This window comes from Mandrillus leucophaeus, unplaced genomic scaffold (genome assembly GCF_000951045.1).
Source record: "Mandrillus leucophaeus isolate KB7577 unplaced genomic scaffold, Mleu.le_1.0 Scaffold119, whole genome shotgun sequence".
Classification (NCBI taxonomy): Eukaryota; Metazoa; Chordata; class Mammalia; order Primates; family Cercopithecidae; genus Mandrillus; species Mandrillus leucophaeus.
The window spans coordinates 1,701,255-1,728,407 of NW_012100209.1; the positions used below are offsets into that span (position 1 = coordinate 1,701,255).

Genomic DNA, 27,153 nt, shown 5'->3' on the forward strand with positions numbered 1-27,153 from the left:
GGCCACTGAACTCCAGCCTGGGCAACAAGAGCAAAATTCTGGCAAAAACAAACAAACAAACAAAAAAACAAACCAAAAAAAACCCAGAAACAAAAATGAAGAACCCCCAGCAGTTCTTATGTTGCAAGACTGGAGGGGTTGGATGGAAGATGAGGGAGTAAGCAATTTTGGGGGAAAGAAAGCCTGTGGATGCTTCTCATGGAGGCATAAAGTCAAAGTTAGTACAGAACTGCACTTAATGGAAAGGATGGCACAGACGTAGATGCTTTTTTTTTTTTTTTTTTTTTTTTAATCTGCAAATGGGCTGTGTGGGTTATTTCCATGTGAGCAAATGCATTTGTAATCCTGGCTTTCCTTATAGGCAGAGTGGAACATTTTGAAGAATGAGATGTAAACTCCCGAAGGCATTAAGGGCATCCACCAGAAAGACTGGTCTCCTTATCTCAGCATCACACATGTCAACAAGATAGAATCTGAGATAGAAAACTTGTTCCTGCCCATGAAAAAGAATTTCCCCCTCACATTTCACGCTTCCCAGCACTTGTGGGAAGAGCAGTGCATTTTTGGGAACATCAGAGAATGTGAACATCACAACTGCTCTTAAAGCATTGACTGCAAAAAGAGAATGACCTGGGGACTCTTGAGAACAGTAGTGATGGCTGCCTGCTGTCCGCTCAGCTCTAAGTTGATTGACTTGTGATGACACTCTGCATCCATGCTTTCAAAATCACGCTTTTGTGGTTCATTCTAACGTGTAGCCAGGGTTGAGATTGAGGATGACTACCTTGAGAAGAAGGACATCAGACATCTCTGGATATAGTTCTTAAAGGGACTTCATCAGTATTGTTATTACCTATAGGTAAATTTCAAACATTAGCACATATAAAGACCTGCAAAACAAGGGGTGGGGTTGAGGGAAGACAGAATATACAGCTATTTTGTCCAATACTGCCTTACCTTTTCCACTGATGTTCCTACCTGGGGTAAAATGTATCTACTTTCACCTACTTTCTTGGCCCCTCTCCTTTTTATGCAGAGAATTTGAGGTCTTTAATGGGACTGATCTCACTTCTTCCTGAGCTTGCTGTGGAGTGTAGGCCATGCAGAACTGCCAAGTAACAAGATGATTCGAATGGATGCCACAACTCTTGTAACTATGTCATGGGATGAGTCCATGCCTGAAAGACACTTCCTGTGAGTCCTGGCTAATAACAGATGGGCTACATTTGGAAACAGTACAAATCTGTCAAATATGCTGTAGCAGGGCAGGCGCAGTGGTGCACCCCTATAATCCCAGCACTTTGGGAGGTAGACACGGGTGGATCACTTGAGGCCAGGAGTTTGAGACCAGCCTGGTCAACATGGTGAAACTTCATCTCTACTGAAAATACAAAAATTAGCCAGGTGGGGTGGTGTGCTCCTGTAATCCCAGCTACTTGGGAGGCTGAAACATGAAAATTGCTTGATCCCGGGAGTCACAATTTGCAGTAAGCCAAGAGGGCACCACTGCACTCCAGCCTGGACCACAGAGTGAGACTCTGTCTCAAAAAAAGAAAAATGCTGTAGCAATGTTGAGGGCTCTTATGAGGCCTCTCTGGACCCTATCAAGATACTTACGGAAATAAAGACAGAAAAGCAGTCAGAATGGGATGCTTTATACTAACTAGATTTGATGCTAATTGATTAGAAATTGTGATGATTAGACTTGATAAGTTGATGTGACTGGAGATTGACAAATCACCTGTCTCTTTGGAGACTAAATCAATGGAAGGGGAATGAGGGAGAGAGTGGATATTTTTTGCTGACTAGTTTGAATAGGGGGCTTTTCTGAATTGCTCAGTTGTATTTATTTTATCACCATAGTTCAGGTTAAATGTAATGTAGAAAAATAATGAGAGCAGTAAAGTATACTAATAGCATATTAATTATATATTATATATTGGCAATATATAATGTATTAGTCCATTTTCACGCTGCTACAAAGAGACTACCTGACTGGCACGGTGGCTCACGCCTATAATCCCAGCACTTCGGGAGACCCAGGTGGGCAGATCACCTAAGGTCGGGTGTTCGAGACCAACCTGGCCAACATGGTGAAACCCTGTCTCTATCAAAAATACAAAAAAATTAGCCAGGCACGGTGGTGGGTGACTGTAATCCCAGCTGCTTGGGAGACTGAGGCAAGAGAATTGCTTGAACCCAGAGTCGGAGGTTGCAGTGAGCTGAGACTGCACCACTGTACTCCAGCCTTGGTGACAGAGTAGGACTCTGTCTCAAAAAAAAAAAGAAAAAAAAAAAAAGATACCACCCGAGACTGGGTAATTTACAAACAAAAGTGGTTGGATTGACTCACAGTTCTGCATGGCTAGGGATGCCTCAGGAAACTTACAGCCATGGTGGAAGGTGAAAGGAAAGCAAGGCATGTCTTAAATGGCATTAGGAGAGAGCAAGAGTGAGGAAGTGCCATACTTTAAAACCATTAGCTGGCTGGGCATGGTGGCTCACGCCTGTAATCAGAGCACTTTGGGAGGCTGAGGCAGGTGAATCACCTGAGGTCAGGATTCAAGACCAGCCTGGACAACATGGTGAAACCCTGTCTCTACTAAAAATACAAAAATTAGCTGCGCGTGGTGGCAGGCGCCTGTAATCTCAGTTACTCGGGAGGCTGAGGCAGGAGAATTGCTTGAACCCAGGAGGCGGAGGTTGCAGTAAGCCGAGATCGCGCTGTCACACTCCAGCCTGGGAGACAAGAGCGAGATTTCCTCTCAAAAACAAACCATTAGCTCTCATGAGAATTCACTCACTATCACAAAAACAGCACAGGAGAAACCGTCCCCTTGATCCAATCACCTCCCACCAGGTCACTCCCTCAACATGTGGGGATTACAATTTGAGATGAGATTTGAGTGAGGACACAGAGCCACATTATATTATATATTACATTTTATAAATTATATAATTATAATATATAGTATGTAATACTATATTACATACTATAATGCATACTTATATAATCTATATATTATATAAATATATAAAATATATGAATAATATGCTTTACATTTTTATAATGCTTTTAACTCTTTCTTGTCCTTAACATTTATCATGTGTCTGACATGATTTGAAATGAGGCTTATGTTTCTGTGTGTGTCACAGAAATAAAGCATCATCATGCGTTAGACTAGAGCAGTGAACGTAATAACATGTTCATTTGTAGAACACTTACAGGCTTCCAAATTACAAAATAAATGTTTACTGAACTTCTAATATGTGTCAGGCCATATATACATATATATGCAATTTCATTTAGTCCTCAAAATAACCTGTTTTACAGCTTAGGGAATGGAGACACATTGAGATTACATCACTTGTCCAGCATCAGCCAGGGATGAGTAACTGCAAATTTGTACTTGCTGTATCTGGCTCCACATCTCAGGCTTTTCCTACCTGGCTATCACTATTGTTATTATTTTAACTGTGTCATGTTGCTTATAGGGTGCTTTACTATAAAATTTCTTACTGAGTCCCGTCAGCTCCATAGAAGGTAAGCTTTTATTCTAGTCTCACAGATGAGGCTCAGAGAAATACCTGCAAGGCTACACACACAGAAGAGGCAGGGGTGAGATTTGAACAAACCGTGTCTTTAAACTCTGATTCCAGGGTTTTCCACTCTGCCGAGGGTTTTCACCAATCAGTTGCCCTTTGTTTTCTTCTTAGTGTCAATTTTCTTGGGAACTTTGTGATAGTGAACTAAGTTTTTTGCTTAATAATACTTTTCCCAGTTTTTAAGGCAGACACAGGCATAGGTACATTAAAACTCTGACCTGCAGGCAGAAACACTTAATTTTTACTGATTTGATATAAATGTCTTGAGGGTCATTTCCATTTGGCTCTTTTATAGTGATGGAAACTGTTTCTTGAAAGTCATTTAGCAGTAAGTAAAGGGATCTTAGTGTACATTCCATAGCTGTTTCTTTCCGACTGTCCAAAGATCCACAGGTCTCGTAATATCACAGTGAAATTTTAGGGCTTCCACTTACAACATGTGTAGTCAGTGGAGATAACTAGACTCATTGAATAGAGAGAACTTGGAGATCACCGTCAATTGCAGGTTTTAGGTGTGTCTTATTTGCTGTTATGCCCCTCACATCTAGCATTGCGTCTAGCACATTTATGAATTACAAGCACTAATAGATGAATGAATGAATGCAGATTGGGAAAATGACATCCTTGTTCTTAAGGTCGAATGGTTAGGGCAGGGGAAGCATCAGAGCCCAGCTCTCTTCCTTGCTGGTCCTGTGCCATTTTCCTTCTAGCACTTTCAGATGAGCTCTTTTATAATGAAGGAGGAAAGAACAAATTTCTCTACTGAGTGGTTCTGAAGCTCTTTGTGAAGTTCAGTCGAGGTGATGTAAGTCTGGCTGTCCCTTTACAGTAATAAGGATTCCTGTGGCTTAGATCTGTTTACCATCACATAGAACTATGTAGGGCACACTTGATTACATTATAGCATTTCATTTTAAAGGAAGACTCAGCACAATCCTCTTCTCTTTTGAGGTTCTCAGTGTCTGTCTATGCCATGTCCTACCCTTTTGTTCACCAATACTCTTGACTATTTGTATGACTCCCTCCCCACTCAGTCTCCAGCCTCTTCTCCAGTCATTTCAGCATTTTCATGGGTGCCTCTCTGCCCTCCTCTTTTCTGATTTTGCCAACTCTATCAATATTTATCTTAATTCCATTCAGCCCTCTGCTATACCCCATTTCTATGGTGATCAATTAGTCTAAGTAGGTACAAGTGGAGGCAGCATCAGACACACCCCAGAAGCATCCTCCACTCAATTCCAGTCCAGTCAGGTTACCCTGTAACTTTTAGAGAAGTAATGATTCTGCTTTCTTATAAGTAAGATAAAATAATGATTGAAATCAACCAAGTGAATAAAGAGTTGAGAGAAAATTCCACAACCAATATCACAAGGAAAACTGAGTCATAAAGAATTTCAGAGTTGGGCTTTTTTTTTTTTTCCTTCCATTTTTAACAACCTCATCTTTCATCTCTGCAGAAGGCCAACTTCTTTGTCACTGAGCAGCCCACACCATGGTCTTGCTGGAGACAAGCACTTGTATGATTTCAGTACGTGGTAGAGGTTTAGTAATTAAATACAGGACACAATTCCAAGCAAGGGCAAATGAGGGGCTTGGCCACTCATCAGGTGAGATGACAAATGGCTGGCCCTTGTCCATCAGCATTGCTATAATTACGACGTGTTAACAGAGCTGCTGCCAGTACATAGCCTTGTACATGTCCCTGTTGGTCATATCAGCCTAGAACATGAGTTTTAATTATTTTTAGCAGAAGGGAATTAGCTCAAAACATATCATTTCCCAGCAATAATTATTTGTTTTGTTATTTAGCAACCTCCTCAAATGGTAATAGCTTAAATATTTACCAGGGGCTTTGGGGCAGCTCCCATCTTTTCCTGGATTTTGTATTAAACCTATTCCGGGAATATGGGTCAGAGTCCTCACTCATCAGGTTATTCCACGGCCAACCAAACTCCTGAGTTAGCTACATCCTCTGTTCCCCCCGCCCTCTGCTTTTTTTTTTTTTTTTTTTTGCTTCCACCTCAGGAAAGACACAAAATTACCCTCTGGCTCTCTCTAGACACCACAGTTAATATTTTGATGGTAAAGTCTGAGATCAATGGATGAAGGGATCTCTCTACTACAACACACACTGTTATAATAAAATACTGTGAAAAACACTCCCTTAAGAGTTGGAGTAGAGTGCAGCTTTTTTTAAAGCATGGATGCCAGTCTTGCCTGAGTAAGACTTACACCAACAGATCCCACCTCAAAGGATTATGAATGGCATCAATGGAATAACGTTATCTTGCATAAATGGTAAAGTACTTCACAGATGCAAGATTATCTTGGGAAAGTCTATACCTCAGCCCTTTGTATTGCTTTTATGTGAGAAATTTAGGGGTATGCTGGCTGTTAAAGTTCAGCTTTTAGCTTAGATATATTTGATATGTAAAGGAAACTCTCTTTCCAAGATAATAGGGTCACCATGAAAAGCGGAACTTCTGGCACACAGGTGTGAATACCACTGCTTATTAAATAAGTTAGTTATCCCTTGGTATCTGTGGAGGATTAGTTCCTGCAGATACCAAAATCTGTGGATACTCAGGTCCCTCATATAAAATGGCATAGAACCTAGGTACCTTTTCTCATACACTTCAAATTATTTATAGATTACTTATAATAACTAATATAAATGCTGTGTAAATAGTTGTTATACTGGATTGTTTTTATTTGTATTATTTTAATTGCTGCATTATTTTTATTTTATTGTATTTTCGATTCACATACTTTCCAGCTGTGGCTGGTTGAATCTGCAGATGCGAAATCTGAGGTTAGGAGAGCCGACTGTATAAGGAACAGGTGTGTTTCCACTTTGCAGGGACACTTCAGTAACTGCCGCTCTCCGCTTGATCAACAGTAGTTCGTACTGCACTGAAAGGAATGTCCTCCTCTCGCACACACCAGCAAGTTAACCTCTGGCAAGATCTCACAGATTAAGCCACGTGGAGATAACACACAGGCTCAATGGGTTAGACGCACTGCAGAGCACCTGGATAAGCCAGATAATTTGTGCAACATGTTCTTATCAGCAGCCTTCTCTAGCTCATCTGTGGCTTACTTTCAGTTCTCCTGGAACCTGCTTTTGTATGGAGTGTATTTCTACTCCACCTCACTATTGTTAGAAAGAGATCAAATGTTTCGGTCAAGGAGAAAGGTAAGGCAGAAATAAGGAACATTCCAAAATATTATACACCAATAGATAATCCTTCCCCAAAATGTTGTCTTATTCCTCAGAGAAGTTAGGTTTAACACCAAGACTTCTGCATCCAAGCAAAGCCCACCTTGGGATTCTCTTTCTTGTAGTTGCAGGTCTTTTTAAAATGAATGAGCACCTTGAACTTTTATACTAGGTGAGAGAGTTTAAGAGTGTCCTAATGCTAAAAACATCTGTTCATCAGCCCGCTCATCTCATGCAACAGCTCTCCAGAGGGGCCTATGCCAGCCTAGAGCAGTCCACACAGTTATGTCTTGGTGAGGTCAAACATGACTGAATAAAAAACAAGAGGCAGCCAAGGGTAAAAGGCATGAACCAATAGTGCACTAATGAGTGATTTTATAGTGGATGTCAGCTGAGGTTGTTCTGGTACAGGTCTACTAGTCTTCCTTACACTCCCAGAAAGGGAGTGTGTGTAGGTTTGAGACAGAAGAAGGTGCTGAAATAGATCAGACGGTAATTTACCCATGGTCCTATTTCATGGATTTCCACTTTCTCTTCATTGTTGTGACAATCCAGAATGTATTATACCTAACATTTTCTCCACTTCAGACTGGTATGTTTTATAGCTTGCCTCTAATATCAACCCAAAGCAGGTAGAATAAACCGATGGTACCACATGATATTCTGCCACTCCAGTTTATTGAAATGAGTAAATTTATAGCTTTATTTGCATACAGAAAAGTGCATGAGAAAATAAGTATGTACAAAACAGTTGTGTGGCTGATCATGACTTTCAAAAATTGAACTACCTAGAAATAGTTACCTCCAGTTTACCACATTTAGGTATTTGGACATTTAAAGTACTATTTCAAGTCTGTGTTTATAGTGACTGAGTAGGAAGCTGATAGAAAATTATGCCATATATGATCAGCTATTACCATTAAACATAAAACCACAGGACTTTCTACTTGGGGCTAGTCAATAGAGGGTCATGTGGCCACTGTCTTGTTTAGCTTCTGAGCATCACCCTCTTCTTCCCCCTCAAGGTAACATTGGATGTGGTTGATGAACTCCCACAAGAACCTGAGCATTAAGGGTCAAGAGACAACATCAAAAACCCAACATAAACAAAACAAAACAAACTTATTTTGACAAGAATAAACCCTTCAGAACTGTGCTCACAACAGGACTGAAAATGAACTGGGAATGTTTCCAAGTTACGAGGAGAAAAATATTGCAGACATTTGATTTTCAATGGTGACCCCAAACATTTGTTCAACTTTTTCCTCCTCACTTATCTTCCTACTAACGATGATGAGATTGTGGCTGCAAGAAGGTTTTCCAGTTACTTGTTAAAGGCCTAGCACGACCCCAAATAAGCACCTAATGTGTTTGGCACAATCACATTTAGCTGATATGTTGCTCTGCAAAATAGAGTCCTTTGTTGCTGAGTTGAGTTCAATTTCTCTTGAACATTAACTGCTCTTCTGGAACTTCAGCTCAAGAGAAAGGCCTCCTCTTCCACAGGAAGGATATAGGTTGTGCCCATTTGCAATTCTAGTTCTTGGGACTAGCAATTACCGAGAATGAAGAGAGGCTCCAGAGCTGTCTATGAATCATTAGAATTTTTTTTTTTTTTTTTTGCCCTGTGAGAATCTCTGTTGCTTGTGAAAGAGTGGTAATGCTACTTGAACCCAGGAGCAAAACTGACTGAAAAAAGAATCAGGAAGAAAACGAGAGGAGAGATGAATAATGCTCTTCCCTCATTTGCAATGGCTAGCAGGAGATGGGAGAAAAGGACAATCTTGGCCTTGGGAGAAATTGATCTTCAGAAAGAAGAGAAGCTATCTTTTTAAAAAGGTCCTTCAGTGGTTAGATTCCAAAGTGTCTAAGGAGAAGTTGTAGTTGCTTCAATTTTACTTTAGAAATTCTCTGTAACTGACGGTCTAAAGCAAGATTTCTTTTAAGAAGGTGCCTTGTTCTACTATAACCTTTAGGTTTTATGCTCTGAAACAGAACCCCCGAACAACTTTGAACAATAAGGATTTGAAAATTTATTCAAAACACTATGAGATGAAGGGATGTGGTGGCTGCGTCTCCCAACCAGAGGGCAGAAGGCAGGTGTTCTAGAATGTTCCAGGGACACAATAGGCAGGGTTCAGTAGGAAAACTACTGTACTTCATTTACACTTAAGCTAGAGAGTTTAGGATCTTAATTTAATTAAAGCCATAGATTCAGTTTAGCTTTAACCTAGACGGAAAGTGAAAAGCATTTTACAGGTAGAAGAGGCAACGAGAAATAAGGCAACAGATAATATGTCAAAGCTGGAACAAAGGCAGAAATCAGGGCATGTCTGGCCATCAGCTTTGTTTTTGACTACTAAGGCCAACCTTTCTATTCCTCCGGATGGTCTGCAGACCAAGTTCCTAGAGAGGTATGGAGAAGAAAGAAACCTGTGGTTAGAATTTTTGAACTGAATATCAATGTATTAAATATCAAGTCATTATTAAAGATGTCAGTAATAGTATCTCCTAGGGCTGATGTGAGGATTGACGAAGATGATAAATGTAGAGCATCTAATAAAATGATTAGCGCAAGTGCTCAACAATGTTAGTTATTTTATCCCATGAGAGTTCCCCTTATCCAATCTATTGATGTAGCAGGTTGACCTAAACTATCCTTCCTTCATGACCTAAAGAAGAAAGGACCGCCAAAGAGAAGTCTAGTTCATTCAATTTAGTCCATACAATCCATCTTGACTCCGAGTGTTGTTTACTCCTTCCATAGGTTTGGGTGTATCTCCCCTTGAGTGGAAGGTGAGAATGAGTCTCTAGTAAGACTTCTAGCTCTTAAATATCTACTCTACTGCATTATTACCTTTAGAATCACCTGCACTCTTGTTAAAAGGAAGCATTTCCTTGGCACCAAAGAGAAATTCCTTAGGGCTGCGGTAGGACCCAGGAATTTGCATTTTTAATGATTTACCCAGTTCTCTGAAGCAGTTTATGGAAAGGTACTATAGGAAACACAGACATTGTAGAACTGGAGTTGAGGGAAAATGATCCAAATGCCTATAAGCTCAATCTTATTGTTCTTACCACATTTAAGATATTTATCTATTAAAAATAATTACATTCTAGATGGGCCAAATCATAGTTTAGTAGTCCTGTTTGGATGAGACAAGATTGGAAAAAAAAGGGTTTGGTTTTTTTTTTTTTTTCATTATTCCTATTGTTCTACCCCTACCAGCTGCCCTACCTGCTCTAAAATGGGGAGCACCTTCTTTTCCCTACTAAATTCAGTCTTTTGAGATGAGAACAAAGTTGCTGTCACCTTCTGTTGAGAAAGAGTTACACTGAGCCCTTCCAGGGTTTCAGCTGAGGGTGATTCAACCTAATCACTTTCTAAGATTAAGTAGAATCTTAGACAGAAGAATCAACCTTCAGACTCATTTTGAGCTCCTACTGCCTATGAAGGAGATCTTTAACAGTTGTTAAAACTTTTAGATTTAATACTATCAAGAGGAGTAATGATCATAATCTGTTTTGCTGACTTGTATGGTGGCTTCAGAAGATCTTCAGAATCTGAACCCTTTATAGGAAACCAAATTATTACTAGGTTGTTTTGCAATCACTTCAATATGAAAGTTAAAAGGTTAGAAACCTGTGATGTGTTGTTTTGAGTTTTACTTCCCACACAGAACTGAAAAACCAAAAATGGGATAAGATAAAAATCCACATCCCCAAGGGTTTATTACTATTTTTTGATGTGTTTAGGAATTCTATTCTTAAGTGCCCAGCCTAGTCATTATTGAATGATCTAAGTATAGATTTCCATGTTGATTATTCTTAAATTATAGATATTTACCCTCTTCCCAATTCTAAAATTAAAATTTCACTCTTTACTCCATGTCACCCTTTCTCACAAAAACCCCTGAGATAGACTTATTAGGATCTTCTACTTACAGAATTTAGGCAAAAGGATTTCCAAATGGATCCCTATATATCTCAGAAGATACAGGTTGAGGAGAAGCCATCTAAGAAGATAAATCATCTAGTCAATAAATACAGTTACAGTCATAAGAAAAAAAATTTACAATGAAGACTTCCAAAATTCTTTTAAAACTCGCTTAGGCCATAGGCCAATCGGCCAATCAAACATTATACGGGGCTTACAGTGATTTGTTTCCATCTGCTTGCACGTGGCAGTGTATATTAGTTACGTGAAAATCAAGGTTCAGATGCATTTCATTTGCCTCCCCCAAATGGGAAGTATTATTTTTATAAGCTATAGAAATATTATTGGAAAATTAAGAACTTACATTTTTGAAAGGTTTTCAAGATGGTATTTTGGCTCAATTTTCTCCCGAAATGCTTTCACGGGTCAGGTTAAGTGAGATATGAAGAATGTTTTCTATGTGATATTATTTCTCAAATTCAGAAGATAATAGTTCTTGTGCAAATAATCCTTCTCCAGTTTACATCAATGTTTATACTGTGAAGGTTCTTGGTGACAAATCTTAGCCAAACATGTTTTACCATCAAAAAGTTATTATAGCCAGGTGCGGTGGCTCATGACTGTAATCCCAGCACTGAGGGAGGCCAAGGCAGATGGATCACTTGAGGTCAGGAGTTTGAGACCAGCCTGGCCAACATGGCGAGACCCCATCTCTACAAAAAAAATACAAAAATTAGCCAGGTGTGGTGGCATGTGCCTATAGTCCCAGCTACTCAGGAGGTTGAGTCAGGAGAATTGCTTGAACCCAGGAGGTGGAGGTCGCAGTGAGCTGAGATTGCACCACTGCACTCCAGCCTGGCCGACAGAGGAAGACTGTCTCAAAAAAAAAAAAAAAAAAAGCTATTATAAAAGCAAGGTTAATTCAGGAGGCCAGAGCTCTATGTGGCATGTACTTTGGAGAACAGCTTCTAGTGGTTGATACTTACAGAGGCTTGTGATGAACCAAAAGAATCTTTAAAGAAAGGGTTCTCAAATGCATTGTCAGCAGATTTGGTAACTGGCAGGGAAACTTGTCTGGGTGCTGGCTTTGGTGGTTCTAGAAGGCAAAAAATCCAGGCAATCAGTAGACAAGCTTTCCCCAAATACAGGCCAGTCCCTGAGTCAGCTTATCTTTGAAATTTAGTTCCATACTTTTGAAATTTACATCAGTGGAACAAAAATCAACACCAAATACTAGGTATCCCAATAATTATTATCCCTCTCAGAAAAGAAAGCTATGCATATTTATCTGAAGTGGAAGAGATTCAGAATCCCCTCACTTAAAGCTTTGGAACATGGATGACGCCTTACTATACAGCCCTCCAAGAGCCACCAGTCATCACATTTCAATAGCTCATGGCAGCCCTTTTAAGATTTATCACTAGAGGGCAGCATTGGGTCAGTCCTCAGAAATGACTAAGGTAAACAGTTATCACCAAAAGGTAAATGGTTAAGTTGTCTCTATAACCCTTGATTGCCAACAGAAGCAAAAGCAAGGCTATTGATGGGTGGGAGAGGGTTCATTTGGGGGACTCATTTAGGTTCATGTGGCAGTGGAGATAGTTGTTGGAACAGTAGGCAGAGTGGTGAGTGGCTTACCATTGATCTTACTCAATAGTTGATTAGCATCAAAGTCATCATGGTCTGCATTCTCCTGAGGAATGCCAACCTTGCTGTTGAAATAACTGGAAAAGGAACTCGAAGTCCCAGAAGGAGTCTGCTCTCCCTTCCGGGCAGGCACAGCAGGTGGCTGCCGCAGTTGGAAATCCTTAAACATTTCTTTCACATCCTTGATCTCTTTATCCCCAAGTGGGTCTAAGGCAGTGAAGGCATCACTGGAGATGTCCTTGGGAGGGCCAGCTCTGGGAGGTGGCTGAGGAGGAGTGGCCAGGAGAGAAGAGTGCATGGACTGGGGCTGAGTGGACACAGCAGGAGCTGGAAAAATATTGCTCTGAAAAGGATTCCCCAAAGGGCTTGTTGTTGACCAAGCATTGGGTGCCGCAGATGCAGAAGGGCCCCAGACAACAGGCATTGGAGGGGAAGTTGAAGCTGCAAAGGGTGAAGGCTGATTCCAACCTGGAACAGCTGGACTTGTACCAAAAATGACAGGCTGACCAAAACCTGAAGGTTGACCACCCATCATGGCTCCCGGAACAATTGAAGGGGACTGATTGAAGACTAAAGATGCTGTGTTCCATGGTCCTGCCTGAGGGAGTGTGACAGTTACACCACCTGAAGTAAGAGGAAGAAAAATACTTATCAGGAGCCAAGCTTGAAGAAGATTCTTGAATTTCAGAGAGCACAACTCTCTGGGAAGTCTCGATGCAGCTAACACCTCCACCGAGTCCTGAGGCTGATGTGGGAAGAAGAAAGACTCTGAGCGATTAATCACAGTAAAAGTTAGCCAGCTAATCTATATAGTGAGCATTCAAATGCTGATTGCATTTTGAGGCCCATGTTCTTCCTACCATGTCTTTTTAACTTTCCTCATTAGAGGTACCTACTCATCAAAAAAATAAGCCTTTGTCATACAGACACTAGTTGTCTGATACATCACAAACAACTAGAACAGAGCCTGTTAATAGCAGGGACTTATTTGTTAAGTGAATATATTTTTATGCACAAACCATGCTGACTATGATGGAGTTAATTAAGATAATCCATTGGACTCTCTGAGTCACGGATTTGATCTTTTCATTTGGCAACTGGCTCATGTCTGGAGTCTTATGGAAACCAGCGGTGACACATGTGCAGAAGATCTCAACATGCTTGCATCCTGAAGAAACCATTTCAAAGTTTCTCCACTTTTTAATGCTGCCAACGCTGATACAGCTGTATACATAAAGGGAAGATAAAGTTTGGCCGATGCCAAGGGAGTTTTAGGTGTTTATATATAAAAATGGAGGAAATGATGTTATCCTAGGAGGACTGAAACCTACTTGCTTTGAGCGTTGGAGCATGGCATTCTTTAGTTATGAAAGTTTTCTTCAGACCTGGGTTAGGGATGTTACATTTCCAAGAGGGAATACTTTGAAAATGGTGTTTAGGAGTGTTGGAGCACGAGATTCTATCTTTGAGCTTCTTAGTCTGAGACATTGGTATTACCTGACTCCATTTTCATCAAGCACGCTGGCCATCTGGCCATGGGCACACATGGTATATTCACAGAGAGTGGTGGGTTTCAGAACAGGACATTTCACTTAATCAGCATGCTTTTTGGAGGTGAGGAAACTGGGTGCAAGGATATTAATTAAAATTCAGAAGGTCATAGTCTGGTGGTAGAGACTGAAAATCAGGCGCACTGGCTCTAAACCCGACACCCCATTCTCCTGTTCTGCCTCCTTGGCAGCAAGGCATGGGGCAATTTTAATTTTCAAATGCTACGTTAATTCAAACACTTATTTCACAGATACAGAAATTAGACTTCATTTTCACTGAAGAATATACCCTTTCATAACAAATGAAGAGAAAGTTCTCTTATATTCTACAATACAGGCTCTAAAAATGGGTTTAGTTTGAACAAAGTTGTTGCTCATATTTTAAAACACGCTCAGTTAAATTGTATTAACAGAAGCCAGATCATTCACTAATAATTTCCACCAGTTAGATGTGCAAAAAGGAAGGTAGAATTTTGTCATCTTTCATGTTGGACAACTTGTCTTCACTTAGGAAAATATCGTATTAGTGAGAATGGTATTCGTAAAAGAGAAAAATATTAGGGCTGGGGGCAGTGGCTTACTCCTGTAAACCCAGCACTTTGGGAGGCCAAAGTGGGAGGATCACTTGAGCCCAGGAGTTCAGAACCAATCTAGCTAACTTGGAGAAACCCTGTCTCTACTAAAAATACAAAAATTAGCTGAGTGTGGTGGTGCACGCCTGTAATCCCAGCTACTAGAGATGCTGAGGCACAAGAATGGCTTAAACCTGGGAGACAGAGGTTGCAGTGAGCTGAGACAGCACTGCTGCACTCCAGCCTGGGTGACAGAGTGAGACTCTGTCTCAAAAAAAAAAAAAAAGAGAGAGAGAGAGAGGGAAATATTACATTTACCAGGAATTCAAGGCTTTCTCAGTATATACTTATACCAGTCTTCATTCCTACCCACCAAATTCCCGACATTGTGTTTCAACACATTTAAGGCCCAGCTGGACAAAGTAGGGGCAAGGACTAAGGAAAAAGGGGACACGGGTATAGAACATTAATTTTATTACCTTCTGAAGCTAGATTAAAATACAAGCAAGTTGAAACTGAGGGCTCAGCTTTCTACAATACCCTCTCCCCACCCCCCAGATCTCCAGGGGAGACAGTTCCCCAGCTGGGTCTAGCGGAAGCCAGACCTACAACCTTCCATGGTTTGGCTGAGGATCCCTGCTAGGGGACAGGGACTATACTGTAGAGCTCAGTTTGAGTCCCATGTCCAAACTTGGAACAATCATCAGTATTCTGCAGTTGTATACCCCAAGGCCTCCACAGGGGCACCTAGCCAAAAAGCTTCACTTCGTCTGAATAAATAAACAGTTATAGGGTCCAGCTGTATTTTCAGGCTGACTTGTTAAATATTGGCTGCAAAAATTCTTAAGGGCATTGATATTAGATACAAAGCTCTGTGATGTGATCTCGCTGCAGACATTGCATTGCAAGTACTCTGGTCTTCTGTGAAGGAAGGGTACCAACCAGCTCCACTTGGGGGTGCAGGGAAAAGAGCAACGCAGAAAAGGAGAAACCCCCAAGAGACATGAAGTCTTTAGAGAGAGCCTCTTGATGGGGTAAATGCGAACAGAGACCTGGGACAAGCTGGCTTTTCATACCCTCACTGATTTCAGCCACTCAGCAGTTGAGTAACAGTCCTCCTCTGGCCACCCTATTCTAGATATGATTAAACAGACTTCTTGTAAAAGAACCAAAATATTTTCCTTTGTAGGAAAACAACAGAGACAGAGAGGAAAACAAAACAAAACAGAAGAAGGATCCTGATGACTGACTGCAGGAGGCAGAGAAAGCCAGGATCCCTGGTCAGATTTCATCAAAGGAGAGGAGAGTCCTTCCTCATCTACAGTCCTCCACCTCCCAAGCCAGAGTCCATTTGGAGTTTGTAGACGTGCCAAGAGCAGAAAAATAAAGAGTCCACAGCAGGACAGCAAAAACTATTATCAGGGTTTCTGAAAACTGTACCATGGAGTCTGAAAAGAAGTATAGGCTATGGACAAAGAATAGCAAGGCCAGCCCTCAGTCAAATGGACTTTCCCACTGTCCTACCATAGAGTGATCAGCAGCTCACACAAGCGAATGACACATTTAGGAATTAAGAGCATCAGTGCATCCTAGATGTCTGATAAAATTCCACATCGTCCCTTATTTCTCTGCTTTTTTCAACGTTGGCTTTCTAGGACTTATGTTCTAGCTTCAGTAGAACACTCAAGCTAGCCAAAATATTGGCAAGGAGCTTCTATGGCAGAAGCGTTCAGAGACTAATTAGGATGTGTGCCTGATCTACCCTTACCATATGCCTAGGAACACAGCTGGGCCCAGAACCTAGGACTTTCACTCTATGACTTATTCTTGCTTCAGACTTAACTTATATCCTTCTTTGGCATATATTCCTGCTAAGAGGGCTATGTGTTGATAGGGCATAGGCCTTCAACCTATTATGGTAAAAGACATGGAAGACATGCATGTTTCTACAGCTGACAGATAAACCTCTCTTATGTCAACTCTGTTTTGTTACTGAAGCTGGTCTGAGTTTAGGATCCCTTACAATTGTCTCTCAGGAAACCATGACCAGTTGGTTCAAGTAATTACAATATTGAAAATGAATGTATTGTCTCATGCTGCCTTGAGGAGCCAAATGTGAGTACAAGTCAAGAATATCAAATGGGTGTGGGGTTGTATAGGAGTAGAAGTGAGAGAAGGGCTCCCTGGGATGCTCAAATCTTGTGCTGTAGAACCCTCTAGGAGTATGAAATGTCTTTCGATGCATCATCATTTTATGAGCAAAAGCAAAAGAGTCATACTTAATTTTATCTCTAGGCACCTACCTAGACCCGCCAGGGGCCCCACTGGGGCAGGAGCACTTGTTTTGAAGAGATCCAGAGGGTTGGGCTGCAGGGCTGTAGGTTGTCCTGTGGGTGACGCCTGGCCTGAAGGTTCTGAGACGGGAGGAGCAAAGATGTCTGATGCAAGCAAGTCATTGGCCGAAGACTGACAGGACAGGGAGGGAGGGAGAAGCCTTAGTTACTCACTAACAGTGAAATACAGCTTCATTTTGTCTCCTACTCTATACCCCAATTTGAGAGCCACAAAAAGGAAAACTTTTTTCTTGACAGACGAACAACAACAACACCTACTACTACAGAAAAAGAGTCCTCCAAAAAGACACAGATTCCTACAACGGACGGACTACTGAGTCTTAGTGTCTGATACTACCTAGGGCTTGCAAAGTGAAATCTATTATACTCATTTACACACTCACATTGGTCTGGTCTCATCAGCTAAATGCTTGAAGCTGGGGAAGCAAGTGTGTAAAAGGGGCAACCACCAATAAGCGTCCTAAATATTTTTGATAATTCCATTGGATTTTAAGTCAGTCTACATAGAGATCATAGGGTCTTAATCCAGGCAAGCCTTCATATTCTTAGAAGAGGTAAAAAAAAGACATCTATGGGAACTGCATTTTAAGCTGCTCTTAAATAAAGCTGAGATCATAGTGGTAACAGTAAATACATAAGCTTTTTCTAAACTTATGTATTTAGTCAGTATTTAAAAGAGGAGATAAGCTCGAGAATTTTACACCACCACCATGGACATTAATGTCATATGATGGGTGTGCAGGGCGTGCGTTAGTGTCAGGGAAGTACAAAGGGAATCACAAGGACTCTCACCCTCCCAACCCACAGCATGATGATCAAACTTACCAGAGGTATAGAAGCATAGCAGCATTAAAAATGGAAAAACTTGTGTTTAGTTTAATCATAAGTGACAAGACATGCACACGGAAAGCAGGGTGTGACAAACACTGCTGAGAAGTTTAAACACGGTGGCAGTTAGAGGAAAGTACTCCTGGAGAACCAAAGTGCCTTATCCCACCTTCTATTTCACAGCCACACAGGAAACTACGAGAGCAGCAGGAAAGAGAGCTTGCATCACACCACCCTTTGGTACCGAACATGCACTCTGCTAATGGATATGTGGAGAAGACAATTCACCTTAGCAGTCCTTCTGCCTCTTCCTGGTTTGGTACTTTGTGGAGGTGGGATAATGGCTATGGAGTCATGTGGTGAGGACTGGACAGAGCTTTCCAAGTCCTGCTTTACGCCATTCTGTATGGACAGTCCTTTGGGAGGGCTTCCCACAAAAGGGTTCGGGGAGGATTTGACAGAGAAGCCATTCTGTTCTCTTTCAGATACCCCATTTTGAGTTCTCACTGCTGGCTGGGTTTGCGAACTCGAAAAGGGCCATGGGCCTGCCTGAGCTTCCTGTTTGCCAGTCCGGTTAGAGATCTGGTCAAATTGCTGACCAAAGTAGTCAACATCACCATTCAGGGGCCCATTACTCAGTGGAGTAGATGAGCTACTCAAATTCTCTTTCTTCTGATCTGGAGATTTGAGAGAATCAAACGAAGAAGGTGTCGATTGGTCTGGCTGTGTGAAAGGATCATCACGGAAAGGATCAGGATTAGGGGTGGGAAAGAAGTTGAGATTGGCAGAAAAGGCATTTTCAGGCAAGAAGGATGCCTGAGGTTTTGGTCGAGGAAGAGAACAGGAGGTGATGCCGTTTGTTAAGAATGGATTTTCTCTTAAAGAATTCTGATTGGTGTCGATTTCAGAGTTTAGATCCACTAACAGGATATCCTTGCTTTCCTATCACATTTGGAAAGAAAAAAAAAAAGAAAGTGTTAGTTCATGTTGTGACTTCAAATGAGAAAATTACATAAGATGACCAGGATTATCAGAATTTCTATTTGAATTTGGTCTTGATAAACCAGTTGATCATTACCTCCTTCCATCAACCCCTGTAGTCCTTTACTCCCCAGCTATAGCCTGGGTCCTTTCTATTACTCCCCAGTATCATGCCCTTTTATTTAAGTCTCAACATCATTAGGTAAAATCTTACTGTTGCTTACTTCATGTCTCTGCTCACCCTGGTTCACACATACTGACTGGCTTAATTCATTATGAGCATTGTTTCAATTTGTGACTTTGAAAGTCTTGAAGGGAATTGATTGTGAGTTACTCTAAATGATTATCAAAGTATGTTGAGCTTGAAAGTAAGTGATTTCAGAAGCCTAGCTCAGCTTCCTACCTGATACACACACAGTCCTCTCTATTGTAACTCCCAGAGTCATGTAGGATCATCTCTCTAAATGAGAACATTCATCAACTAATACATTCATATTATATAGTTCTAGCTGTGATGAAATTTAAGGTCAAATGCATTTCCCTAAAATCAGTCCAGTTCTTTCCTCTAGAGGTGGGAGAGAGGCTTTTCCTTTATGTCACGGCCTTCAGGTATGCCTCTTAATAATATTAAGGCTCTTGCTGAAGCTGATAGCCAAGTAGGATCTCATCCTCATCATCCCAGTCTCTCCTCTGGACTTACCCTTTTTGTCTATGTCCTCTGAAAGAGCTGAAAGAGACACTCAATACTGACCTAATTTAGTCAATCGCACATTAAGATCTCCTATTTGTACATCTTTTCATAACATTGCTTAGAGTTGCCTGTGTTGTGACAGTAATCTCATCTATTTAGTGGTTAAAGTCAACCAAAAACTGATCTTTAATTTATATACAGTAGTCCCTCTTTATCCTCAGGGAATATGTTCCAAAGCCCACAGTGGATGTCTGAAATGGCACATAGTGCCAAAACCTATATACAGTATATTTTTCATATACATACACATGATAAAGTTTATCAGTTAGGCACAATAAGAGATTAACAACAACAATAATAAAATAAAACAATTATAACAATATGCTGTAATAAAAGTTATATGAATGTGGTCTCTCTGTCTCTCTTCTCTCAAAATATCATATTGTACTATACTCACTTATTTTCAGACCAAGGTTGACCACGGACTTATTTTCAGAAAGTGAAACTGCAGATAAAGGGGAACGATTGTACAAGGTAGACACATGGGTTTAAGAGTTAATTTGAAAGACATATCGAATATATAGCTCTACTAATTCTATCCCCTCTCTATCATTTCTCTGGTGTGTCAATTTTTTGAATTTTCAACTGTTCAATAGAAATTTCTCAGCTTAAAAGCAGTAAATTTGATGAATCCGACATGTCTTTATTCCAGTAAAAGACAGAATTATAACTCACCCTAGGATAGAACTTTCATACTGATATCACTTCCTTCTGCTTGACTTTGATCCATTAAATACTTAACTATGCTACCCAGAGAAGAATATAAATGATAAAAAATGCCTCTCTGAAGTAGAAGTTATAGTAGTTACCTTGCATTATCGTGGGCAGAATACTAAATATTTTGATCATTGCGGAAAAAAACAACTTCAAGGGAATATAAAACTTGCAAATTAGTGAATACAAAAGGGTTCAAATAGAATTCCTTGGATTTTAAATGAAAAAAAATATCCATTTTTTTAGAAAATTTAAGTCCTATTTCATGGCCACAAAAGAGGCAGCAAAATCAGACCTAAATGGCACTCTACCTTTTGGATTTCTTTACTGTGAGGCATAAAAACACAGTTTTTATAAGCCAAAGCCAGGCTTTCTCTTTATAAAAGAAAAATTTGTCACAAGAAAGAGCTTATAATTAAAAAAAAATTTAATCAGAGAAATGGTTTGGAAGAGCTATTAATCTAGGGATCTTTATACAATCTAAAGGTAGGATAAAATTTATTACAAAAGCTTGTGATTTCAATATTTATTGATTTGTTTTGAGCCACCTCTGGGTTAGAACAGTTGAGTGTTCACAGCTGGTACAGTTCTCCTTTTCAAATACTTCAGAAGAAGTAATTAGGACACCAAACAGGAGCCACAATGTTAGACTTCTGAATAGTCACCCTATAAGTAAAATGTATAAGGCTCTCCTCAGGCTGGGTTTGTTATTAATCCAAGATTAAAAGTGTAGTTCACAGACTACAACTGAGAGGCCAAAGACTCCTCATCCACCTCCTTGGTCAGAGCCTCATTCATTCTTTGTCGGACTGTCAACACTGCATCCAGTTGGCCACTGTTTGAGCACCTGAGCCTCAGGCACTGGAGATAGGCAGCAGGTTACAGAACCTACTCGTAGGGAGCTCCAGTAAGTGGGCATAAATCCCGAGTTCCATAGCCTAGCTCTTCTCTGGGTGGCTAATCTCACCTAACCATTCCAGTTTGTCAGACTGAGGACTTCCCTACTCAAAGCCTTAAGTGGCCTCCTGCTGCTCCCTATATTAAAATAAGCCTCCTTAGGCCAAATTTTCATGATCCACAATAAGACCCACGTTGTTTCTAGCCCAACTACGAACCTACTTTCCTACATATATCAAAGACCCAACTCAATTCAGATTCTTTACAAAGCTTTTAGCATTGATTTTTCTGTCTGCACATTCCCTGTGCCCACCCATGTTATCTTAATGGCATGTATACAAGGACATAAGTGACACTCGTGCTTTGTATCCTGATCCCATCCCTTGTACCAGATTTAATTTCCTTGATCATAGGTCATGTCTTATATTCTTCCCATAGTAACTGTACTTTCAAGTGGTTAAGTTGTTAAAGTTACAGAATATGGGTTTTTATGTTTTTCTTTTTCTTTTCTTCTTTTGAGATGCAGTGTGGAAGGAAAATGCTCAAGGGGCTTGCCAATAAAAATTCTGTTCTAGGGGATACCACATAGCTTGCAACATGAGCATTATTTCAAATTCATAAAACTTTTCTGTATAAATTTGAGGGGAGTGACAACCATCTAGGACCAATAATAAAGTCTAGGCAATTTAGATTTCTTTCTCTCTTTATATGTTTCAAAGCAATTGTTGAAAGAGTTGAATATTTTTAAACATGCTGGCTTTGCCAAGTAGAGATAAATCTATTTTTGACCTATGACTATAGAGTCAATAGATAAGAACATGTTGTCAAAGCTTAACCAGCACATAATTAGATCTGTTAGCCTTCCTTTGGTTATCAGAGTATATATTTTGATGGTATTTTACTTTATTGTTAGTTTAACTAAAACTTGAATTCCTATAAATAAAAAATTTTTAGACTGCATAAAGTCTAATGAAAATGAGGCTGAAGTTTATCCATATTGTTTTCCATTTCCGTTTTTAGAACATTCTGGAAGTCTACAGAAGTAGATTATAAGGCAGTACTTCCTTGCCTGTTCCACTGGAATTCCACTTCATATCTTGAGTGCTTTGCTCTCTTTGAATATTACTGATTTATTTTGAAGAAAGCATCACTGATGGAGGAAAGGGCAAAGTTGACTACAAATCAAAAGGACCTCAGAGTTAGGATGGATCTGTCAGGATAATCTAGTCTAGTATTTTAGAAAGTTTATCCTCAGAACTATAGCAAACATTATGAAGAATGTAAGGTTCTATAGGCAAGTGAGTTAGGGCTCACTGCTAAAATGAATATTAAACAGGCTTCTCTCTTACAGGTATTTTAGAACATTACCATGCATTGTGATTCTCATTTGGTTAGGGTCAGAGAAGAATGCTTGAAGTCCCTGCTCCTCTCCATCTCATTTGACCTGAAAGTTTTATGCAGTGAGGATTCACAGGCCTCGAATTCTCTGCAGAACTCCGAAGTGAGAATTTTACCCAATCTTTGATCTGTTGCTTGAACTCCTGTAACCTTGGTCACGTAGGCTTCCATGTTAATTTCCTGATGCAAGGGAGTCCTTTCTAGACATTGCCCCCCATTATTCTAGACTAATTCTCTTTTTGTGTTTATTGCCTTCTCATCTTTTATGTTCAATTCTAGAAACTCACTTCCTCAGAAGCATTATCTGAATTTCTGAACTAGATAAATACCCTGTAAGTAACATCAATTGCTAATGATGTGATTAGTTTTAGTGTTGGTCTCCTTGCCAGAGAGTAAATTCCATGATGTCATTGATGTTGTGCATTTTACTGCTATGCCTTGCAAATAGCGGGTGCTCAGGAAACTGTTATATAAATAAAAGAAGTTGCAAGAAGTAATTCAAAATGTCATGGACATGAGGTATGTTTTGGAAGGTCTGAAGACTTAGGCTTAAGCCTTGAATCTGGACCTCTTTCCTGTTTTTTTTCTTCTTCTACTTCTTCTTCTTCTTCTTTTTCCCTGAGCCACCATTTTTTTTTTTTTTTTTTAATTTGTAAAGGAAAATACTGTTCTATTCTTACAAGGTTGTTACATGTCTTTCAATATTGAGCAGACTGGATATGGTATAAAATCCTGTGAGAATGGGGAGCTTTCTAACAAGGACAAGCTTTGGTGGAATATAACTGAACCTCTTGTTTGTTTTAAATCTTACTTCACACCAAATTTATGCTGCTAAATTGCAACTGACAGAATGCAAAAGAAATGAAGAGGACAGGAGGCTTTATGATTACCCATCTAACAATCATACTTTCTTCAAGTAGGCTTATTCAAGGGCTATTATTCAGCTCCTCCTTCTAATCCTAAGTGATACCATGAAGGACTACATTGCTGACCTATTGTTCAGGTTTAACCTGTAAGCAATATTAACATAACTGAATTAGTGTGGATAGGTTCCCATGGTGACTTAAGATTCACATTTATTCTAAAAACCATTGACACTTCATTTGCAAAAATCAACGGTCACCTTCCAAGTTTCAATGAGATGCTTAGGATTTCTGGTTATTGCCAATTTGAGTTATAGATGTCATTTTTATTACATTGCAAATTTAAAAACAAACACTTACTGTTGGACTATTTAGGTCAGGAGGTGTAGACATGTCCCCAAACAAATCCATCTGGTCAACACCCTTAAAAAAGTATTTGAATTAGATTCAGATGTGTCTACTAAAAAAGATTACTTCGTATATTGTTGTGATCATTTGTTTCCTAAAGTTTAGGAAAGTAGTTGTCACGATTTAATTTCCATTTAATTAATAGATTTCATATTAAGCTATTTAGGTCAAGAAGTGTAGACATTTCTCAAAGCAAATCTATCTTGTCCACATCCTTAAAAATGTTAGATTACATTCAGGTGTGGCTACTAGAAAGATTACTTTTCTAATCTTTTTTTGACTACTTTTGTATATTAACATAGATGTTACACTAACATTTTGAAAAATAGTTGTCTCAATTGAATTTTCATACAGATTCAATGCAGATTTGGTATCAGCAACATCTACAGGAAGTAGAAACCACGTTCAGATAAATAAGAACTGTCAAACATCACATATTAATACATACCAATTTCAGTTTGTTAGTTTGGTCATCTAGAATCATTAGGGCTTCGCTCCCATTCTGAAAAGATAGCAAATATTTAAGGATTTAGTTGAGCTTTCTCTATAAAATGTATTTGTCCACTGTATTACCTTACTAAACAGCAATGGTTTTGGTATTCGTCTTTTAACTAAACATCTTTCATGATCAAAGTGGTCATAAACACATAGAAATAAGCGAGGTGGTAAGAGTGGTTGGGCAGGTAGCAAACAGGGGCTTACGCGCATCACACACATGATTAACAAGAAGTAAAGATGCAATTTTACCTCAACTGCTTTGTTGGCTTCCTCTATCTAAAAAGAAAGATACATATTCAGTGATCTTCGTATTCATAGTGAAAGGGAGTTAAATACAAAAACAAGTATGCCTGAGGTTCACAGACATAAGGCAAGAATAAGTCTCATATATTATTTCTGCCCTCCATTTCCCTGCCCTTTTCATGTCAATATTAGGTTTGAGTAGAGGTACTGGATTTAAACTTGGTTGTCCTGTATATTTCCTAGAATTAATATGAATCTTGTAGAGAGAGAAAAAATAAAAGCCAGGGGGACTGGAGATTAGAAGTGCCTAACCATCAAAATCTATCCATTTCCCTACTGGGAAGAATAGACAATACATATAGAAGCCAAATTTTCAGATAGATCATATTTATACATAATATTAAACACAGTCCTGAATACAATTTTAAGCTCGTTTGTTTGTTTCTGTGAGACAGACTCTCGCTCTGTCGCCCAGGCTGGAGTGCAGTGGCACAATCTTGGCTGACTGCAACCTCTGCCCCTCGGGTTCAAGCAATTCTCCTTGCCTCAGACTCCCGAGTAGCTGATATTACAGGCGCCTGCCACCACCCCTGGCTAATTTTTGTAGTTTCAGTAGCGATGAGGTTTTGCCATGCTGGCCAGACTGGTCTCAAACTCCTGACCTCAGGTGATCCACCTGCCTCTGCCTCCCGAAGTGCTGGGATTACAGGTATGAGCCACTGCACCAGGCCAGCTTTAAATTTAATGGAGCATTAATCAGGTAGTACTTGCCTTTTTCTTTTCTTCTTCCTTTTTCTTTACATTATAGATAACTTGAAAAAGGTCTTTAAGATCAACAACTAATGGTTCAGCCTGCAGCAAGGGAAAGCACTGTTATCAGTATTTTAATTTTAGTATTTTATTTCCTTTGTCTCACATCAGTTATAATTCATACTGGGATTTTTTTTAATCTTAAAACTCCTTACTTCCCTCCCCTGGCTTATTTATAGGGGATCACCACCAACCCAATCCTCACCCTTAGGTACATAAAGGACAGCAGGGTTAATAAGTATTTAGACAAAATAAGAGGTATCATGATCATTTTCGAAGTCCTTTAAGGTTTCTGAGAATAATTCACCATTGTTCTGAAATCGATATTCACTTTATAAGAAGGTCCGTTCTCACAATCCTGTGGCACACAGTAGTACATGGCTATCGATGACATTTTTTAAAGATTCCACAGGCCAATAAAAATAGTCATTATCTGAATCATTATTTAGCCCTCCTACATCCAATTATTTCCAGTAAATTTTCTAGTTGAGTGACAGACACTCCAATGTCCAACAGAGGACAAGTCCCCAGGTCTATGGCAAGACTTAGAGCTCACCTGTTGCCCGGTTTTTATGGCAAAAAACTGATGTTGGCCCTCTCCTCCACACACGTAACCAAATGCCCGGTTGTCTGTCACATCACGGGCAATGAAAGAAATCTTATTTACTGGATGTTCATGCTCTATTACCTTAAAAAAGAACATAAAGAGTAATTTATTAAGAAAACCAGAATCTATTTGCAGGCTAGCACACCTAAGCCTCAGACACATATATGAAGACATATATGAAAAGGTTAAACCATTTGAAGAAAGGTTAAAGAACTAAAAAGTTTCTGGTTGAAGGCTAGAGCATTACTCTTGCTAGAAAGGACTTCAAAAGAAAGAAGAATAGAAAACAAAAGTGAGAAGAATGTTCCTTCTGAAAATATTGATACTTTACTCTCCCTGCTTTAAAGACATGATGCCATATAGCAAGGAATGACTGAGGATTAGAAGACCAAGTGAAGAGGAGACATTTAGCCCTTAAGCCAAGTCAAATAGGCCGACTTTCCCCACTCAAACACAAACTTAAATGAACAGCATAACTAAGCTAGAGGAGTGTTCACAGGGATTCATTGACGATGGCTCAGAGTGGCCAAGGAACCATCCTATGTGTTATTGGAACAGTATTCCCAGTATATTCTGCAGGATACCAAATACTGTCACCGAGTATTTCTCAGCCCCACCTAGACAGCCTAATATATAGTAACATAATGTAGTAATAACTACATTATGTTAATGACATAATGACTATGTCATTAACCAGGAATTATAAGGGGTGGGGACTTAATTGGCTTAGCAGTGTCTTTTCTTCTATTTTTCCCTCCTTTCTCTTGATCCTTTCAAGCAGGTAACAAAGTTCAACTCTTCAGGGATATTTGTAGGTGGCAGAGTGTGTCTCGGCTTTTGGTCCTGAATGTCTAAGGCCACTGAAAAATTTTTATTATCTTAGAAAGTTTGAGGAGAGAAAGAAGGGTGAGAGAAACATGCCACCTTTCTCTGATGGGCTTGGGAAAATAAGAGTTGAGAGATAAGGGCGACTGATGAAGAGAGTGGTGCCTGACGACCCCAGCACCAGCAGGCTGAGTGGGGTCCACTAGGGTGCCAGGGCCCTAGGTTTGCATAGTAGATAATGGGCACTCTAGAAAGGGATGAACAGTAACTGGAAGTCTCCCCACAGTATTGTGATGCAAGAGAGTATTTTATAGCAATGGTAATGAGCCACACACATTTTAAAATAAATCACAGAAGGCTTGACGTATGATAAATAGCTTTCTGATAAGGCTTAAAAACAAAGCAAAATAAGTAAGACTGTTCATAAGTGATAGAACAACAGGA

General features: G+C 39.8%; 1 protein-coding gene across 3 annotated transcripts in view; it reads right to left on the reverse strand.

Moving 5' to 3' along the window:
- Window positions 1-7,485: 7,485 nt before the first annotated feature.
- Window positions 7,486-27,153, reverse strand: part of DAB2 (Dab, mitogen-responsive phosphoprotein, homolog 2 (Drosophila)) — a 56,337-nt gene continuing 36,669 nt past the window's right edge. For 2 of the 3 annotated variants that reach the window (XM_011966233.1, XM_011966226.1), the window contains exons 5-15: window positions 25,834-25,965; window positions 25,239-25,319; window positions 24,474-24,500; window positions 24,175-24,228; window positions 23,679-23,741; window positions 18,003-18,656; window positions 16,836-16,998; window positions 12,402-13,034; window positions 11,750-11,859; window positions 10,772-10,842; window positions 7,486-9,232 (exon numbers count right to left, since the gene is read on the reverse strand). In XM_011966233.1, coding sequence (XP_011821623.1) covers window positions 10,777-10,842; window positions 11,750-11,859; window positions 12,402-13,034; window positions 16,836-16,998; window positions 18,003-18,656; window positions 23,679-23,741; window positions 24,175-24,228; window positions 24,474-24,500; window positions 25,239-25,319; window positions 25,834-25,965 — 1,983 coding nt within the window. In that variant the 3' untranslated portion in view covers window positions 7,486-9,232; window positions 10,772-10,776. The remainder of the gene's footprint in view (window positions 9,233-10,771; window positions 10,843-11,749; window positions 11,860-12,401; window positions 13,035-16,835; window positions 16,999-18,002; window positions 18,657-23,678; window positions 23,742-24,174; window positions 24,229-24,473; window positions 24,501-25,238; window positions 25,320-25,833; window positions 25,966-27,153) is intronic. The other variant, XM_011966239.1, reaches the window with a different exon arrangement.